Raw genomic sequence first — 19,954 nt, 5'->3', positions numbered from 1 at the left:
TGGCTAGAAAGAATCCAATTTTCAAATGTTTAGCCCTAAAAGGATGGAGTCTTTATATTCAGAAACTAGTGGTATGACGACCTGGTCAGCTACAATATACTATTTTAAACTACTTAAAATTGCATGCATAAATAATTTCTTCATATTGAAAATATGATTTAACCTCACCAACATTCAAACCATTAAAATTAAATCTGAACTAACCAAACTTAGGCTAACTGATTTTAGTTGTAATAAAATTATTTTTCTTCCGCCTTCTCATCATGCCTTCACAATCTCAAACAGCCACAATTTTATGAAGGCTTTCTGCAAAATTAAGTAAATCCTCTCTTAAATATTTTATACATATTTTCTAATATTTCATTAATCCAAAAGAGATTTCATAGACAAAGTGCAGTTAAAAACCAAAACAGCTATTTCAGACTTACTGTTACTGTAGCAAGCCTACAACTCAGATATCTCAAAACTGAACCAGGGACTATCTCAGTTTTAATAAGAGTAGCACTATTTTTAAGTGTGATATAGTCGCACACTTTCTCTCTTAAATTCACTTGTGGAACAAGAGAAGATTTAATCTTTAAGAAAATTCAGTTCATCTTCAGAAAGATTTATCAGGGAATTGACCAAATGATAATTGATTTTAATAAATCCTCAAATCTAAACAATATACATTACCAATGAACTAAATACACTAATGAGAGAATAGCTTATAAATAGTAACGATTCAAATTTCATCTGAGAAGGTTACAGGGAACTCTTTAAACAAAACTGTTTAAGCATTAAAGACTGATGTAGCAGCATAGTGCCCTCTGCAACGTTTTGCTTCTTCAGTTATTTTACAAACGCTGGTTGGAGGTGTATTATTTACCTAACCCGTACCTACAATATAGGAGTTAAAGTCATAACTTAGCAGTTTAAATTCTCAAGTTATCATTAGCAGAATATTTGTTATCTGACAACTACAGTCAGACAGGCTTCTGTCTGCAGTGGAGATAGGTAAGGGTCTACCATCTTCTGTTGAAATTTATCACATCCCTCCATCCCCACAGCTACTAACATAACTGCATGTCTTCACTTCTTAATTCATCCTGTCAAAAGTTCTCCGCATTAGAAGGAAAAATACCAGTAGCATTTAACCTAGATCATTTGACAGAACAAAGTTAAGAAGTGATGCATTATATAGTTATGCCAGCAAAACTGAGGGGGGTAAGACAGGCAGTTGAAGACAGTAACTTCTTAAACCACCTCAGCCACAGCCAGAGCACTCATCTGACCTGAGTCTAAAATAGGTAGCCTGTTCAAAGGTCAACTTGCTCCTCTTTTTTTTCCCTGAGCTTTAAAAAAAAAAAAAAAAAAAAAACTTAACATACTAAATGCTTTCTTAACACTTATTTCAGTAGCTGTTGCAGGGAACATTGCATGCTTCTACCTGATAGATAAAGGACCCTGAAAAATGCCTGTATCAAACTGAGTAGTTTCCAGGACTTCTGTTGAGTCAACCAGCTTTAGAAGGAGCAAGTTCAGCTCTAAGAACACAAAACAGGTTTCCAGCAGAATTTGGCAAGAATCTACTGTTACAAGCAGCACACATTCCCGTGAGCAGCAGAACTAATGCACTCTAATTTCCTACAGATTCTTCTATTTTGTCCCCTCTCTCTCTCCCCTCCCACTGCCTGATGCATCCACTGGACAAAAAGCAGACAGAAGATGTGGTTGGCTTGGCCAAATGTGCTTCTAATGGGCCAGCGAGCCATCACCACAGAATACATAGTAGATTCAAAAGTCAGAGGGAAAGACAAAATGCAATCACGTCTAATTTCCTTAAGAAACAAGGCTAAATATGCCCCTGAAATTATTTTTCATTAACAAAGAATACAGTTCTTAAAGGGTATTTTGTCTTTGCTTCCTTCCATGCCCCCCCATCAAAAGATGGCCATCAGCGCAGCTTATCTTATTACTATTCAGTGGAAACAAAGAATGAATAGTTGCATAGACATCTGTAACACTTCTCATTATGTGGTTGAGTACTTAATTTTTAAAGTCTTTTTTGTGAACAAAAATTGATTCTAAAATACTCATACAGAGAACAAAATGGCAAGAGACAACTCTCTATTCATGTATGTGTATATATATACACACACATATACACACACACCCTCTAAGAACATAAATAAAAATCAAACAGAAAATTGGAGCTGGACAAGAGCTTCCAAGTTCTGGGGTTCTTTTCTTTTGGGAAGATGCAAAACTGTTTTAGGGGGTAAGAAAATGAAAGAAAAGATGGGGAGGAGAGAGTTCAGAGAACAGCAATATTTAGCCGCCCCCCCCCCCAAAAAAAAAGACAGCAGGGAGAACCTAGTCAAACTTTATCCTTTTATTGAGCCATTCCTTTTATCAGTATTTCTAAATCTGAACTTAAATTATTTGATCAAGAAATTATATTAAAGGTAGAAAAATGTCACTCAATATAGTTTTAGAGAAGGTTAATAAAACAACAATTTTTTCCAAAGCTGTGACTGCTTTTAATTACTTTTTTTTTGCACACAATACAAATTTAGATTTAATCCTCTAACTAATAGCCCTTAAAGGATGAAACTTGCAGCTATTCTCCCGTCACAACAGAAGCCCAGTTAATTCCAACTGCTGTTGCTAATGATGTGTATCTCAGCAATATCTCCCTGAATTCACACAGGTAATTTTCTTCTGCTCCCTCAGGTATCGCCTCTAAGGCAACTGTTAGTGCAATTAGCTTTACTAACAACATCAGAAAAACAAGACATGGCATTATCTAAAAAACAAGCTCTCACTCATGCATGAGGAAACCCCAGAAGTGTTACGTCACAACAATGATTTACCAGCATAATAGTTTAATTCACTGCTAATATAAACCAGTTCTGACTACATAAGAAAACTGTATCCCCACTTCCACTGCATGCTGCTTGTTCCTCTAAAGCAGTTTACATTAGGGTTATTTTTGCCTTTACTTTTTGTTCCACTGAGAAAACAGAGTAGCAGGATTTCTACTGAAACTTCAAGTATGAAGTAGCATTTGATATTCAGACAATGATTAAGGTGAATTTAAAATAACTTTGCCCATAAGTATGCAATATTTATCATCTTAATCATATAAAATGAGATCAGAGTACAGCAAATTTGAACCATAACCTATTTAAACAGCTTTTAAAGCTCAGCTTCTATACCCAGTTGTTGGATCAGTTAAGCTGTTAGATTTTTCAAGAAATAAAAATTAACCTCAAGCAGTACTATATAAATGTTATACAGCTAAACTTAAAGTCACTGAGCTGGCTCTATAGTTTTATGCTTTGAGAAAAAGATTGAGCCAATGTGTTTTCCCTAAAAAGTTAAATATGATTCAGCCTTAAGGGAAAATTACACTTTTGGACAAAAGTCTCTAAAATCTCTCAAATTTTAGATCTACAAATACATGTTATATTGAAGACATTTCTAAACAACCAATAGTGATATGTATTAAACGGTTAGCTCTTCTGCTTATTTTTCTTTTTAAACATGTTCATACGCACACACACACAAAGTCATTACACGTTTGCAAGGACTGGAGCTACCATAAAGGAAACTTTTTTCCCCACAAAAGAAGGACTCTTATCAAAAACAGTAAGTCACTATAATAAAATAAGAAGGATGCCAAACAACTACATTTTCATTGATTCAACTGTGCCTTGTAGGCATCTGGACAAGTTACAATTAAATCCAAATTAGAAGTTCAGTTAAAACTGAGTTTAGAGTTTTGATGGCATTATTTACTGAGGACACCATCCCTGTAGAATTGCTTAAAATTTAACTTTCAGTGTAGTATTACTAGTGTCATTACAGCCCAATGGTCTAAGTATAAACAAGGCTTTTGTAAAAGATGGCAATAATTTCATTAAAACAATGATATGATTGCAGGTGGAGAGGACACAAAACAGAAGAATCTTTCTTCAGCATTTGTGCATTTTTCCTTTTCAAGTCCAAGGTCCCCCAGAAACAAGCTTCCCGAGTTCCCATTTTCTATTTTTCAGAGAACTTTTTCTATTTTCTTTCAACCGCAAAGAACATTGCATAATGATTAGCTGCTTCCCTGCTACTTCCACCCACTTCTCTGAATGGCACAACACCCTAGGGAAAAAGGACAAGCAGGGCTAGATGTAATTGCCTGCAGAGTGCAAAATGAGTAGACCTCCAAGTATGTGGATAGGCTTCTAGGGCAACAAGGAACCAATATACATGACCCTGTGAGTACCAACAACATTCATTTTGTTGACAAAAAATATACTAGAGGCAATAATGCAGACTGCTATATGGGAAACTGAAGTTCAGAATCTTTCTGGTAGCAGATTTTGAAATTCTCATCTATGCTATATGCAGGATCAGATTTTGTCAGAGAAGAGAAACCTCAATACATGTCTGAGAAAACATGTATAGAAGTGGGTTCAATTTCACCAGGAACTGTTGCCTGTACAAAATGGATGTTTTCCATCTAAACCAAAACTAAACCAGGCACATAGAATTATGAAGTCATAAGAGTTTTCTGTGAAGAAGAAGCAGGAGTACACAGCTGCATAAAAGCCCAGGGTCTGAAACAACACATCTTTTATGGGCAGTCTTAGGAACTCTGCATTCTCAAATTAAAAAAAAAATGGAACAGAAGCTGGCAAAATTCAAGAAAATGACAACAAACAGCAGACAAAGTCCCCTTCACACAGGGAGCAGTGAAACAGAAAATCAGAAGTAATTTATACATATCTCTAAAAAAGTGTTAAAAATTTAAAAAATGAGAAAAAATAGAGAAAATGCAATGCCTGGCTTTAAACGAGACAAAACAGGCTTTACAGATACTTTGTCCTCCTTCCACCATTGACAGGATGTTAATACTGAAGTACAAAGCTTAAGAGAGAGGAGGCCTTTACAAAAAGGAAGAAAATTATTCAAGTTACTAGAGTTATTAGTGAGAAACCATTAAAAAGGAGATAAATGCTTGACTTAATCTCCAAAAAGTACATACACTGGGTTTGGTATAGAAAAGAATGGGATGTTCCTATACAAGAACTTCCTTCTACAAGTGATGCATCAAAATACCTGTCTCAAATCATATAGTACTGGATGATGATGCTATAGAGCAAATCAATGCCAACAAATTACTGCAGCCAGACAATATTCACTTTAAGAACTTAAAGAAATAAAGGATAAGACTGTGAACTGTTACCTTTAGCAGTAGTCTCACTTTAAACTGTCTTTTTAGTAGGTTCCAGAGAAAACTGGTCTAAAATGCAAACCAGGGTGCTTAGTGTCCACACTCAGCAAATTGATAAGAACTATAATAAAGAACAGAATTATTGGGTACATGAATAATACTACACTGAGTTAGAGTCAACACAGCACTTGTAAACAGCAAGTCATATGTCACAAATCTTTCGGGACAGTTCTCTGAAGGGGTCAGTCACATGAACAAGGGATCTCTTGCTGAATGTTTTTTGAAAAACAAAACCTTCAAAGAGCTCCTAAAGAAGATAAGCAGATGAGCACAGTATAAGAGATAAATGCTTAAAAATGACAGACATGCCTGGAAGACAAGAAACAAGGGGTATGAATAAATAGCTAGTTTACACTGAGGAGCGACAATACTAGCAAGCCCTACAGAAACCTGTTCAAAGTCCTGTGCTGGAGATAAATAGTGAAGTGATAAAGTCTGTTGATATTACAGTAGTGAAGATGAGACCCAACTGCAAAAAGGTGCAGACAATCAGAGAAGAAGCATATGAACAACAGAATGGTAGAGGTACATTGATGAGCAAGGGAAACAAAATCCCTATTTTCCTTGCTAAATGGGCTCCAAGCAACTTTCCACTCAGGAATAAGATCTTGGTACCACAGTAGAGTAGCTCTTTGAAGAAGCTGATACACTGTTCAACAGTAGTTGCAAAAACAGAGTATCAAGACAGACAACTGGAGATCATTATGCCACCTCATGGAACCATAAGGTCCCCACATCTAGAATATTATATGCAGTTCTTGTCTTCCCAACCCACCTTCCCCAGAACAAAAATATAGCTGAAAAAGTAAGGGGAAGAACAAGTGTTTGGAATAGCTTCTACATGTAAAGAAGTTACACAAATTAAGATCATCAGCCTGGGAAAGCAACAAGTGTGAGTGTGCTTGTGTGTATGTGCGTGGGCACACACATGCGTGGTAGAGGGGGAATTATGACAAAAGTATTAGAAAAAGAAAGAAAAAAAAATCAGTGTCAGGAGGAAGACAAGTAAGGAACAATTGTTCACCATCTCTACCAGTATAACAGCAACAGGGCATTAGGTGAAACTAACAGATGCCAAAAATCAAGTCAAGCACTAGAAGATACTATTTATACGATATATAGTTGAATTATAAAACTCCTTGCTACAGGTTGCTATGGATGATAAAAATTCAAAAAGTTCAAAAGAGACTAGACAAACTAATTGAAGAAAAATAAAATGTGCACCACCCCAGAAAAACACTCAAAACACATACCATCACCTCTGGCTCAAAGTATACAGGCTACAGATACAGTAAGTGTTATACACATAGCACCCAACTCTTCATTAGGCTACTGCTACTTCACACTGTTGCAGCCAGGATACTGGACTAGACTGTCCTTTGTCCAGACTCAATATAGCCAACCTTAAGCATATCAAGACTAAGAAAAACAAGCCCAAGAAAGTAAGATACCGCCCTATTTTCTGTAGTTTCATACAACAGCTTCAGTGGTTTTCCTCTTTTTCTCCCCACGTCCAAGGAAGAACACCTGGACCCCTATCCAATCATGTTAGACACAAAAAAATATTTTAAGAAAAGAAAACGGATGAAAGAAGTAAAACAAGATTTTTAGGAAGAATCAAGAAGAACAGGTTAACAAACACACAGGAGGCGGGTGGGGGTGTTTAAAGCAGCGCTCATGTGAAGAAGAGGTCCAAATAGCTCAAGGATGAAACCAGCTAAGAACCAAATGTAAAACGGATGAACTCTAAGAAGCTAGAAAGAAGGAAAAAATCCATTAAAGTCAAATAATGGCTTACACTTTTTTTTATTGCTATCTAATGCATTTCTGCAGAATTTTGCACAGTAAGATCATTCCAAAAAACTATACCTTCTTTGTCCTGTTTTGGCATAGTACTGATCTTAGCATAAATTAAAACTGGGGAAAGCATTTCCCTTCTCTGAACTCATGCCAGGATGACAAAACAAAAGGAGAAGAGAAAAAAAAAGACATAAAAAGTATGCTTCTCAACACATTTAGCAAACAGGTTTTCTGTCTGATCTCAAAATCCCTCAGCCCTCATGGGGAAACAATGTCACAAGGCCCACTGAACTAGTCTGTTGAAGTTCAACAATATAACCCTCCACATATTTCAGCAAAATAAGGTTGTCTTTCAGCACTTCTAAAACAGAGGTGTGCATTATCTAGTGTCTAGATAGTATTTTCATAATGTAAGACTGGGAATCATTAAACTGAATAAAAATAGTTCAGAGTACTGACCTGGAACTCAGTAAGTCTTATCTACTTTGTAGGAAGTGAAGAGACAGAGTTTGAATTCCTTTACAAAAATATCTAAAAGCATCTCGAAGCTCCAAACTACATATTACATGTAGAGAATTTTAAAACAAACATAAATTAAAACATAGTAAGTCTTAAATATATTGTTACTTGAAGTAAGAATCTGAGAAAGAATTCTCCTTTTCAACAAATAAATAGGTGCTCTGTGCTTTCGTCAGACAGTTTATGGTCAAATGTTCAAGGGTTCATGCCCTTTTAGGAGGAATGACATAAGAAAAGCTTAAGCAGACTTCCTTGTTTTATGAAAAACTTATACAAAGTAGCAAGATTGAAATGATTTATTTTGAAGAAAATAAAGAGAATCATAAAGCATAAAAACTTGAGTGACTCAAAAGGTAGTTTTTAGCTATATTTCTGACAAATACAAAAAAAAAGTGTTATCTGAAATCAAGAAAGCCATCCATAACACTGTTCTATAGATAAAACGTACATGCATTTGTAATATTGTTTATGGATTTGCCAGTCAACTAATTAATTCTAATTAAGGTGACATAAACTTCAAGCACAAATGGTAATGAAAAACAAGGAATAAGAATTTATTACAGAAGAGCTTTGTACATTATTTCTAGAGTAAGTATCCATATGTGCCAAAATGCCATGATATATACAAAGACTAAAGTAAATATAAGAAAGTAAACCATTCCTTTCTGAAAGCTCCAAACACATATACATCCCTTCCCCCCCCCCCCCCCCGCCAAATGACTGTTTTTCCAATTTTTAAGAACTTAATGGGGGGATTGGGGGGATAGAGGGCTTAAAGGCCAGCTTTTGTTCCAAACACCTTTATCAGTTGGGAGAAATTTGATAAAACACTTCGCATTTAGATTACCATTTTGTAAAATATTTTCTTTATTTTACTCTTCAACAACAAACACTAAATAAAATATAAACAAAAAACGATGTGACCTTTAGCTTACATCTCTCAAACACATTCAGTTCTCCCCCCCTCCCTTTCCACTGTACGAGCAATTCTTTTCATTCCTCTTACACTGCAAAATTCTCTGTCCCTATACTAGAGTGACAGCAAATCCATCTGTCCTGCTGTCCTTAAGAAAAGGTGACAAGCTGTTTGGCATGGAGCAGAGGAAAGTAGACTGGGAACTGATCTGTGGCTCATCAGAAACAAGCTGAATAGCCTCCCTAGCAAACAGGGCTACACAGATTCAGATTCTGGCACCGAAGAGGTAACACTTTTTCCCCAAGGGTTTCTCAGCAAGCGGATAGGAAAGGGGGCACATCAGATGTCTCCAAAGTCTCTAGATGCCGGCATCTGAAACTGAACACACCATGCACCAAAACCGTAAAACAAACCACTGAAGTGAAGCTTCTTCTGATTCGCTATTTTTAAATTGAACCATTTTAGACAATGAACTGCTGCTCTGCAGTAATAAGCAGACATGAATTTCAATTGGCTTCAATATCAAAATCAGTATTTTGATAAGCCATAAAGCCATAGACTAAGATGTGAACATACAGACCATTCTTCCACTGCCATCATGGGTAAGATTACTGTCAGCAGAAGTCAGGATGGACAATCAATTGCACTAACCATTTGAACCTTCTCCCATGAGTCACACAAACTCACCAGCCAGACGAAGAAGCCAAGAAGAAAAAGCACCTACATGTTTCTATTAAATTTCTACTGCCTGCAGAAAATTCAGGCTTCCGAAGCTAAGCAATTTCTTTTTAGTATCCATAGCTGAAAAGAAAAAATTCTGAAAACATCCTAACATTTCACTGTATCACTTCATTTCTTCCAAACAAGTCAGTTCTTCATTCCTTAAAGTAGCATGAAAGGTGCAAATTATCTCTTCAAGTCATGAATCTAATTAAATCCAGAGGTAATAATAGTAAGTGATGTTTAACTTGAACTATGCAGTTAATCACTTATCAAAATTATGCCACTAATCTAACAAATGCACCTGTCAGTTAATCACTTACCAGACTTATTCCACTAATCTATCAGACGCACCTGTCAACAAGTACATTTGATCCAATTACTTCCTGATGCTGCAAGTAGTGATCAACACAGAATATGTAATACTTCAGTGAGAATTACTGAAACAGCCGTAATACCTGGTTGTTTGCCCCATACCCAACTCTCAACAATCGATTTGGCCCTGTAAGTGGGCAGTGGAGTCTCTTCTTCATCTTTCTTGTCTTTGTCATTTTGCTCTTCTTTCTTTGAAGCAGTTTGGCATTCTGTGCTATCATCTAAAGGAGAGAAGAAAAAAAAAAGACCACCAGTTAAGCTACTTATCCCCTCAATTCAGTTTTAAATCAAAAACTTAAAGATGAAAATCTGAGCCCACAAATTTACAGCAATATTGTCTGTCATTAAGAGTATGGAGTGGGGAAAAGTAGTATGCATCATGTTAACTGTCACAGGTACTAAGTCTCATGTAACACTTCACAACACAGTGACCTTAGAATCAAGAAATCATTGCTGTAATCTCCCAAGAAGGATGAACTTTTAAAAACAATACCCAACACATAAGGTTGACATGCCAAAGAATGCACTTTGAGTCAGATTTTGCTCCCAACTACTCACATGTATTTCAGTATTATTTTCTTATTTTCATATTCTATTTCCAACATGGAAAAGACAACAATTGCCTTAATTTCAAAATCAAGGAGAGCTTTATATTGAAATACTGCTGCATTAAAATTGGTGGATATGCCAATACCTGTAATGTATCTACCATTTTAGTAATTACCAGCAAGCAATGACAATAATACCACCACTTTCTGCCCAAGCAGAACCGTTCACAACAGCATTTGCAATCCTTATAAGATTATTTTCATAAAGACAGAAAACAGACATTAGTCACTTATGTCTGTAATCAAAGATTGGATGAAAGTCCCAGTCTTCCAAACACAGTAGAAACAGACAGCTGCAAGTCCCTCCTTAATCACATCGGGCATATGGATTTCCATATTTGCACCTCCAGCCAGTTTAATGCACAAGAACGTCTTGCAATTCAGGGCCATGTTGGCAACTGTTCTTCTTACCATCTGATAGCCCTCTTTTCTAACCACTTTCCCAAAAAGTTCTCAACTCCAGCATTTGCAACCTATCCCTCTCCCCAAAACAAACAAACAAAACAAAAACAAACATGCTGTTCTAATTACAGATGTACCAAATTAAGAGATTAGCCCCACCAGTCATCTTTACCAGGCTGTTAAAAATTACTGCTCCTCCATTTCTATCTGCCAACATAACTCTACACAGATTCTTTCCCAAATGTCCTGTCACAACAGTTCCGGCAAGCATTAGAATTTTTTTTTTTCCTACCCAGTTTGCCCCCCCCACAACATATGCATTTGCGTTAGCATATTTCAGAAGACAAGAACAATGGATTAGAGCTGCAGCCAGACACAGCGTATCTGATTGCAGCCTGCCTCAGACTTGCCATATACCCCACTCGGGGATTATGGCCTCTTATTACTTCAAAGCATACAAACCACATTCTATCATAATCTACAAAAACATTCAACTACTCTTTCCACCTGGCCTGAAAAAATAGATACCTAATTTGGTTTTGACTGGATCTGTGATTGCCTATTTGTTAAAAATTTGCTTAGCTGTGGAAAATAACACTACCCAAACAAAACCTTTTTAAACTGCCTTAATTATACAGGCTTTAAATTAAAAGCCAATGTCTCCTAACCTATAACATACACTAGCACTCAGGAGGTGGCAGCTGAAGACAACAAGGAAGAGATTAAAAAAAAAAAAAAAGAGAGAGAGAGAGCAAGACAGAACTGCAGCATGCAATTTGCAGTTGGGATTGTGGGGTAAGGAAGGGATAGCAGAGGTCACTTGAGAACAGGAAAAAACAGTTTGGATATTTTACTTCTAAGTGGAAGTCATACTGAGTATGACTGTGTTTCTCAAACAACGAGGAACTGCCAAAACAGTCTAGCAATCTTCAGCATGGTAACACAACCAAAATGTAATTGAATGTAGCTGTTTCTATCCCAAGGTACAAGTAAATATTAAAAGCACAAATTTCATTACACAGTTAGACCAGTGACTAAGCACCCTGTTTAGCTCAAGTAGTTCAGAATATCCACACAGTAACACTGTAACCTCACAGTTTCTCTGCTCACCCACACATGTAAAGGCACGCTCCACAAGGTCTGGGATTTCAGTCAGCGGGTAGAAGGGCGTTGTGCCAAGACACTACAGGATCTTTCACAGGCAGCTGTAGAACTTGTTATGTTTTTTAACAGATCCTTGGCAAAGCATGATGATAAAGGGTTATGAACTTATTTTGCCCAATTCCTCACTGCAAACAGAGAAGGTTCCAGTCCAGGTTGGAACTTTATATTATATAAAAATAACCTTGACTTTAAGCACATTGAAATCCACAAGGGGAAATTTTTTGAATTTTCTGTATGAACAGTTGGAGGAAGAAGGGGGAAGGATCTGAGCCATAAATCACTTTAAAAGCCCTTGTCAAATTGCTCCTTAAAAAATTTTCACTACATTTGCACAAAGCTATTTGCCCCTTAAGGTACAAAGGTGGTTTCAGTTAGTCTAGATTTAAAGCAGCAACACAAACTTCATAATTATGGAAGCTCAGCTATGCTGAAAGAAAGGGATTTTATAAAGGGAACCCTGAAAACTTTTCAGAAGATAGTGATGAGGAACAAAACTAGCCTTCTTCACAATACTAGTGGCTAAAAAATAGCCCAGCTGGGGAAAGAGAAAAGAGTAGGGAGAACACCACATTAGGAGTACTGCAGCATCATACAGGTGTGAAAGAATTTTAATTGTTAAGATATTATTTTCCCCATGCAGCTAGTTACTACAACAGACTGAGCAATACAGTAATATCACAGCCAGGGAGATATTTCCACAAGATTCCATAGAGCAGCACGTGAAGACCTAACAAAGCGTTTTCCAAATCCCTACTTCAGGGAAAGTGAGGTTGGTGACTGACACTGAGGAAAAACCAAGCCAGGTGCTCAGTTGAAAGGAGCACGTTCTAATGCAACACAGTATGAAACACACAGCACAGGGGGGATTATTGGGTGAAGCAAGCATAGACCAAAATAACAAATAATAAGACAGCTTTCAAAACAATACAGACAAAAACATCCAGCATTTTGATAGCCTGTTTTAACTTACCTTTTTCTCAGACTGAAATGTGAATATTGGGACAGGGAAAAACAACTGTGTAAAAGTTGCCTGAGAGAACTACCTCTTAACTATATTTTGGTTTACAATCTTATGCTTCCAAACTGGGGTGTGCTTAGACAGTCAAAACTTAGCAACTGAAGTAACCATCCTCAATCAGAAGTTAGCCCCCAAACCCAAGCACAGTAACTGACCATGTATGGTCAGTCTTCTAGAACAAAATAAAGCTGCAAAATCAGTCATCTTTGATCCTGCACTAAATGCAGTCACAGCAATAGCCCACCCCACTATAAACAGAGGATGAAAAGGAAGCAGCTAAAGGTGGAACTTACATTTCATATTCAGTGAAGAAGATTATTGTCACTGCATAGTTGTCTCAGGCATCTGCTACGGTAAGATCCTGTGCTGCTCTTGAATTCCAATGAACTGACATAGTCAGGAATTCTTAAGTAGAAGCAAACAAACTGCAACCACTTCCCAGCAGATGTTGCCACAAATACCTTTGTCATTCACAAGGCAAAAAGTTATGCAGTGTGCTCTGCATACGAGCTGCATTTTAAGACCACTCTAAAATAGCGTTCAGTAGTTTCAGATCAGGAAAACACTCCAAAACCAATTCAAAATAACCATTTGTTCTCTCTGTAAAACAGCAGACTGGGAGATACTAACATGACCAGATGAAGTCCTAAGTAATCAAGCCATCTCTTACAGCTTCTGCCACCATAACCCACAACTTCACGAGACAGGCAAATTCACTGAAGTCACCAAAGTTTCTGCAGCATCTGCAAGCAATCTGTTCATGAGAACTTCCCCCAGACCTAATCAATGCATGGGCTGGACACATACTTTGAAGTCCAGCTTCCTCCAGGCTTATGCAAAGTAAAAGACTGGGGGATTGAGTAGTTTTGATTTTGCCTTAGCTGATGACTATTTATCCCACCAAATGGGACAAGGAGAACTTAACATTTGGGGGTTTTAATGCTATTTTACATGAGTTTTTTTTTTTTTAATTTCAGTTGATAGTAATTTGTGAGGGAAGGATGCATGCCTAACCATTTGAAAATCATATTTACATAGACATCCAGATGTAAAAATCCAGATGGCAGAAGTTTCTAGTCTCCTAATTCTAAACAAGAAATAAAGTTTCTTTTCTTCCCAGATCTGATATTTTTTAAAATGTGTTTTTTAATTATCTGTTGGATAAGCAAAAAAGCATTTTCTGTTTAAGAAGTCAAGCTATCTAGTGGGAGGACTAGTGACTTCCCTCTGTCCTGCAAACAGGATGTGACTATCCACAGCTATCCGAATACTGAATGCTTGAGCCCCTGAGTACAGTCAGTATAGCTGGGTTAGGGGATACAGAAAAGAGGGAGAGAAAAGAAGCATTTTTCACTTTTAACAAGTTTTTTTTCTTACATAATAAAGGAGGCCTAAACCAGGAATCATCTTGTAGGCTTGTTCACTATTACACTTTGAGATCTATGTGGTCTGAACAGTAGCCAGCATAGCCAACTCCCACATGCTGTTACTGTCATTATAAAGATTTGATTTCTACCAGACTCTCTAGAATCACTTTACGGCATTTGGACTTTATCATCTATTTGCAGATGCAACACTGGATGAGGTTGATGGATTCAACAAAACTACGCTAACAGACATAATGGTCTGACTTTTGGGAGGGGAGGGGAGAGAAGAAAGAAGAGAATAAAAAGTCCACAGTGTTTTACCAAAGGCAGGTCAGAGGCATGAAGCTGATTACTAACTTTGTATTTTTGTCCTGAAACTTGAATATAGCTAATTGAAACAGAATTCCCATCTATACAGAAATTTGAAGAAGAAAAAAAACAAAAAAGAGACCTGTGTGGTTAACTGATATGTCTTCAAAATTCATAGTAATGGTTTCCTATCTTGGACAGAAATATCATCATTATTTAAGTACAGAGCTTCCAGTATATAAAATGTTAATCTGATCCCAAATTTCCTAATGGCAGCCTAATAATTTTGCTGCGCTGGAAGTGCACCTGTATTTGTACATCACTACTGTCACAGCTGCGTCCTCAGAAGCTACTTGCAAACATACAAACACAGTCAGCTGAACACATTAACCACCCATTTGAAATGCACTTGAAATGCTATTAAGAAAAAACAAAGAGGTTATTCCTATCCAAATGTTCTTGCTAACACATAAAAAAAGGCAAAATTTGCATATCATTCCTAGAGAGAAAAGGAATGCTTTTCACTATCAATGGTATGTTCTTCCAGTCATACCAGCCTCTGCTGATACCCACTGCAAGAATGAAGGGCCTCTTCTGAACAGCCCAGTCAGCACTAAGAGAGCTACAGCACTGGTGAAGAAGAGAGGGATTACAACTCATGAGCATAAATCAAAACTTCTTAAAACAGACAGCATAAAAAGGACTAGGTACTGCTACCTCTTTTATGTACAAGATCTCTTATTTATCTCCAAATTAGTCAATATAGCTGCAAAATCTGAATACTGAGATTAAAATATATTGCTTTTAATAAAAAAGCACTGGTATTTAGATACATCTAATTACTAGTACGCACTTTTCCTTCTCTTGAATTACATTTATAAATCATTTATGCAAAAAAGTAGCTATCAACTAAACAGGCTGAAATATGCTTGATTTTAATTTCATGAAATTTAATTGGAGCTGCAAGTTCAGAAGCACAAATTAAGCACCATTTTTTCTGGTTCCATAACTCACTCTACTGCCCGATGAGATCAGATATACAATGTGATTCACATTGACCAAAAATAGTCTTGATTAGATTCTTCTTTTTAAAGTTCAAGTCTAGTAAGCAAGATAGTTACATTTTGCAAATCCTGCAGGCCAGCACAATGGCTTTTAAGAAGGCTAACTTCACTGAAAGAGAATTAAAACATTAATTCTAAGAGTTACTAGCCCGAAAAGGCTATATTAAAGTTTCTAAATGAACTACTGCAGTTTTTCCAAGGCTTTTAATTGACACGTGGTTTAGAAGTACCTATGTAGAAGAACACCACATTCGCAGAAAGGAACAGATCTGATCTGTACTATGTAACTTCTATACTTCACCATTTCAGAGGAAAAAAATGTTCAGATTACTTGTGCCATTTAATTTAATTCATGCCTTAAATTTTTAAGGACATCTTTGCTTGCTTCAGAACGTCTCAGAAAAGCAGTGTAGCAGTGTTATTTGTAAGAATGCAGAAACAAAATCAGAAATAAGGGATCCTGGAGTCCATGATCTTTTCATATGCCTGTGGTTCAAGACTAATGATTACTGAGAATCAAGTACAGATGAATAAGACTCTATGGGGTCTCTACAGAAAGTATTTCAACTTTCAACCAGCACCTTGCACTATTCCTACCCCATTATTTATTGATAAGGGCAAAAATAAAGACCATGCTGAATCACAATCTTTCAGATGGCACAAAATCATGGAATATCCAATGCTAAACATTAATAAAATTCTATCACTTTCTGTAATATTTTCAGCAAGCCTCTAACCATAGAATTTAGCAAAATGAGGTTAAATGCTGACAACTCAGATAATGCTCACTTCTGAATAGATCTCTGTGTCTGTTCAGTTGTTATTTATACCTAGCCTACCATATGCAGTACTGGAAACAACAAGTGGCAGTCTTGTTTTAAAGATAAAAACAGAAATGTGAGAAAGCCTTAGAAAGCCTCATCACAGCTTGGCCACTGACATTGTAAGATAAACAAAATGCCTTATTTCTAAAGTAAACTGTCAGAATTTCTGCATTTTTAAAGAACAGTATCCTACAGCCTTTAACATATTATACCTTTTTGATCCTTCAAGTCATATGCACATACATCCAACTTTGAAAAAAAAAACAACAAAAGTTCAAATCATGATTCAGAGCAGGTGTCACAAGTGTAGACAAACATGTCAAGTAACAGATTTGCTTAGCACTTCTGTTGTTTGACTTTATACTGCTCTCTAAATTTTGGATCAGAACTGACAGCTGGCATTTTCCTATTTAATTATATTTCAATGATTCCTCTGAAAGCAAAACCCACTATGACATCTTTCTATGGGCTTACTAGAAGTACTACAGCACCAACAAAAAGCCTAATTCTTTGAGGCTATTTAGCCATAAGGATATTGGAAGAGTAGATTTCTGTCAGAGACCAGCACAGGTACAATTCTAAAACTGATGTATAAAGATCTGGCACTGAAAAAAAGGAAGTTAAATACCTGCTTTATAGGATGCAATTAATATGTTCTCTCTTATTATTACAGATATTTGTTAGCTTTTTGCTACATCAGAGCAGAATATGTTGAATCATTATCCCACCATCACCATAACACTTTTCTATCATGAGCTGTCAATGGCATAACCCTCCATTACAGCAAGCTTAGGATGTCTTTTAGTACCAGCCAATCCCAAGAAAAAATTATTACATTTGCTCCATCCATTTCATGAGCAGCTGCTGTAGTAGCCCTTTGATAGGATCAGCTGTATTTTCATCCAACATCAATAACAATCTTCAATATGGCTAGCATCACAAGAAGGACAAGGAGAAGTTTTCTAGCCCTAAAGCATTCAGGAGCAGAATTCTAGTCTTACTACAGCATGCAGCCCCTTCCCCCCCCCCCCAAACTGTGAAGCTTATATTCTTGATAAAAATAACACATAATGCACTCTCCCCTCAAAGAGTAATTATTTTGGCTTCTTTTCTGTGAAAATAATTTCCTCTAGTCCAAAAGACCCTTATTTATCTTTTTTTTAAGGAGAGAAATCATAGGTTAAAAAGAAATCTCCATAAGGAATTAGGCATTACTGGTTTGAAATACCACGTCTATCCAACAATGCAGTTCAGGAAGCAGTAGAAGCTGAAATAACAGTTCACTGCTACCAAAATGAACATTTCCACTTTCCCCTTCCACCCTCTCCTAGAGAGGGTCTCATTTACTTGGGGTCACATCCATTACCGATGAAACTCATCAGATAGTGAACAGAAAATTAAGCCAGTCGAAAAAGAAAAAGGTTTGATTTTCCTAACCTGGCAGAAATAAGCTTAGCAAACTAAGGACTCAAAAGAGCACTACAACCAACACAAAGAAAAAGGCAGGACCAGGACCACTCCATCTTGGCATAGCCCATCTTATCCAATTGTTCTGTGAAACAATACCCACCTCTACCAAAATACAAATAATCTCTTCTGGATAGATACATTAATCTGCCGTTTGCAGGATTCTGAGTGTTTGACCTGCTCTGAAATAAACTAGGAGACTTAAAAAATAAAAGCAACACTCTCAGTCAGACCGTGGACAGCTTTTTAGCTGACCTTTTAATCACTGCAATCACTGTAACAGTGATATTGCCTTTACCCCCTTTCTCTGCCCACTTTCTTTAGACAAGAAGCTTCAGCTGTAAACACAGTAAGTACAGCAAACACAAGTATATTCCCCAAGCCTCTCTCATCATAACATGCTTAGATATGACATTTAGTTTCAAAAGACTGGAACAGCCTTCATCTGAATTAGAGGTTACTTTTCTGTACACTTTTAAGAAATCAGTTTCAATTCTATTTAATTCAGAATACGAACACTGCCAAAACATATAGACATCTGATGAGAAGCCAAAGATTTATTACAGTACCAACTCTGAATTCCATTTTCACCATCATAGTGAAAGAAAAAAAAAATTTAGAAAAAAAAAAATCATACCTTTTCTTGGAGGTAGTTCACCACTTTGCGTTAATTCTGTTCCAGGATATACAATCTCCCCATCTTTTACCATTTCATTCCACAAGCCACAGAGTCCATCTCGTGTAAAAGCAAGCTGTTAAAAATAATATATATATTTATATATAGATAAACACCACTGTATTTTTCCCAAGCCAACTCAAGCTAACACTCAAAATAGATCAGCTTTTATATTTTGTCACAGAAGAAAGAAGGAACATGTATTTAGTTGTCTTACTGGTATATTCCTTGATGGGGGGGTGGGGGGAGGGGGTGCACATAGGGGAGATGAGTTTGCACACAATTCCTGAACAATATATATAGTATACACATACACACAGAGACACATACATATATGTAAAATACATACATCATCATTAGCATCTCTGATCCTCTGTTCCACTCATACTAGCTATGCTATTTACAGATTAAAAGCTCAAAACAATAACTTTCAGATAGGCTCAAACACAGCAGGATGGATTTCTTTTCAGTGAATAGTTCAAAATAGTCCAAAAGCACAGTTTGCTCTGCCCAGAACAATCCACACATTTGAGATGACTTCACATAATAATTCCAGGGGTGGAAGATCCCCCTCTTTCCCCAGAATGATCCACACATTCAACATGACTTAATGTAATAAATGGGGGGAAGGCAGGGAGATCCCCCTTCTTCCCTTCAGGAAAAGCTTTCCCAAAAAACTCAGGCTAAATAAATTACCAAAACAGGGAAGCATAGAAGGAAGTGGCTAGAGCCCCCGCTCCAAACCAGAAATTAAACAACTGGGCACTCAGTCAGAATACCGGACACCAAGGCCACAGGTTCATAAACATATTTAGCCAGTTCAAAATGGTCCTGCTGTGCAAAGCACCAGTCACAACTCTCCCTCTTCCTCCCAGCTGCTACAGTGCTCCTCTCTCATGCAGACTAAGCACCTGAGCAATCATCTGCTGAACCAGACTGTGGAACTGAACAAGATTAACACTAACCAGGCTTGGGGGAGGAATAAGGGCTGGCTCAGTCTCAGCCCAGATCAACTCTCTATGCCCCTGAATTTGCAATCCAACAAATACTTGCAAGAAAACAAATGGCAGAACCATGATAGCTTGAACTGGCCATGAAACTACCATCTATAACACTTTCCTCCTAAAGATTCATCAATTTGGATCTTCTTTGAAGAATCCTAATGACCAGGATAATGAGTCTTTTACTGATGATGTTCTCTGCCTTGTAAAACACTGCAGAAACAGGTGTCTACATCCCAAGTGAATTCCGTAAAAACCAGGCTACAACTGCAACCTCATAACATCAAGGGTGAAAAAAAGTAAATTAAATTGAAAAACAGAGTGTCTTTAGCATACAAAAGTGGTGCACTGGAACATGCTGAAAGCTTACTTAGAAGTATCTTTGTGTTACACAACTAGGTCAAAACACTTTAGATTTGAATGAAAGGAACAAAGGCAAAGATGCTACTTGC

The 19,954-nt window shown here is 37.0% G+C and overlaps 1 protein-coding gene across 4 annotated transcripts in view; it reads right to left on the bottom strand.

Moving 5' to 3' along the window:
• Positions 1 to 19,954, bottom strand: part of HERC2 (HECT and RLD domain containing E3 ubiquitin protein ligase 2) — a 124,025-nt gene that overhangs the window by 88,493 nt on the left and 15,578 nt on the right. For all 4 annotated transcript variants that reach the window (XM_067294214.1, XM_067294230.1, XM_067294221.1 and 1 more), the window contains exons 3-4: positions 18,463 to 18,577; positions 9,686 to 9,823 (exon numbers count right to left, since the gene is read on the bottom strand). In XM_067294214.1, coding sequence (XP_067150315.1) covers positions 9,686 to 9,823; positions 18,463 to 18,577 — 253 coding nt within the window. The remainder of the gene's footprint in view (positions 1 to 9,685; positions 9,824 to 18,462; positions 18,578 to 19,954) is intronic.

Source organism: Apteryx mantelli, chromosome 1, assembly GCF_036417845.1.
Source record: "Apteryx mantelli isolate bAptMan1 chromosome 1, bAptMan1.hap1, whole genome shotgun sequence".
NCBI lineage: Eukaryota > Metazoa > Chordata > Aves > Apterygiformes > Apterygidae > Apteryx > Apteryx mantelli.
This window is presented reverse-complemented; position numbering and strand designations above follow the sequence as displayed.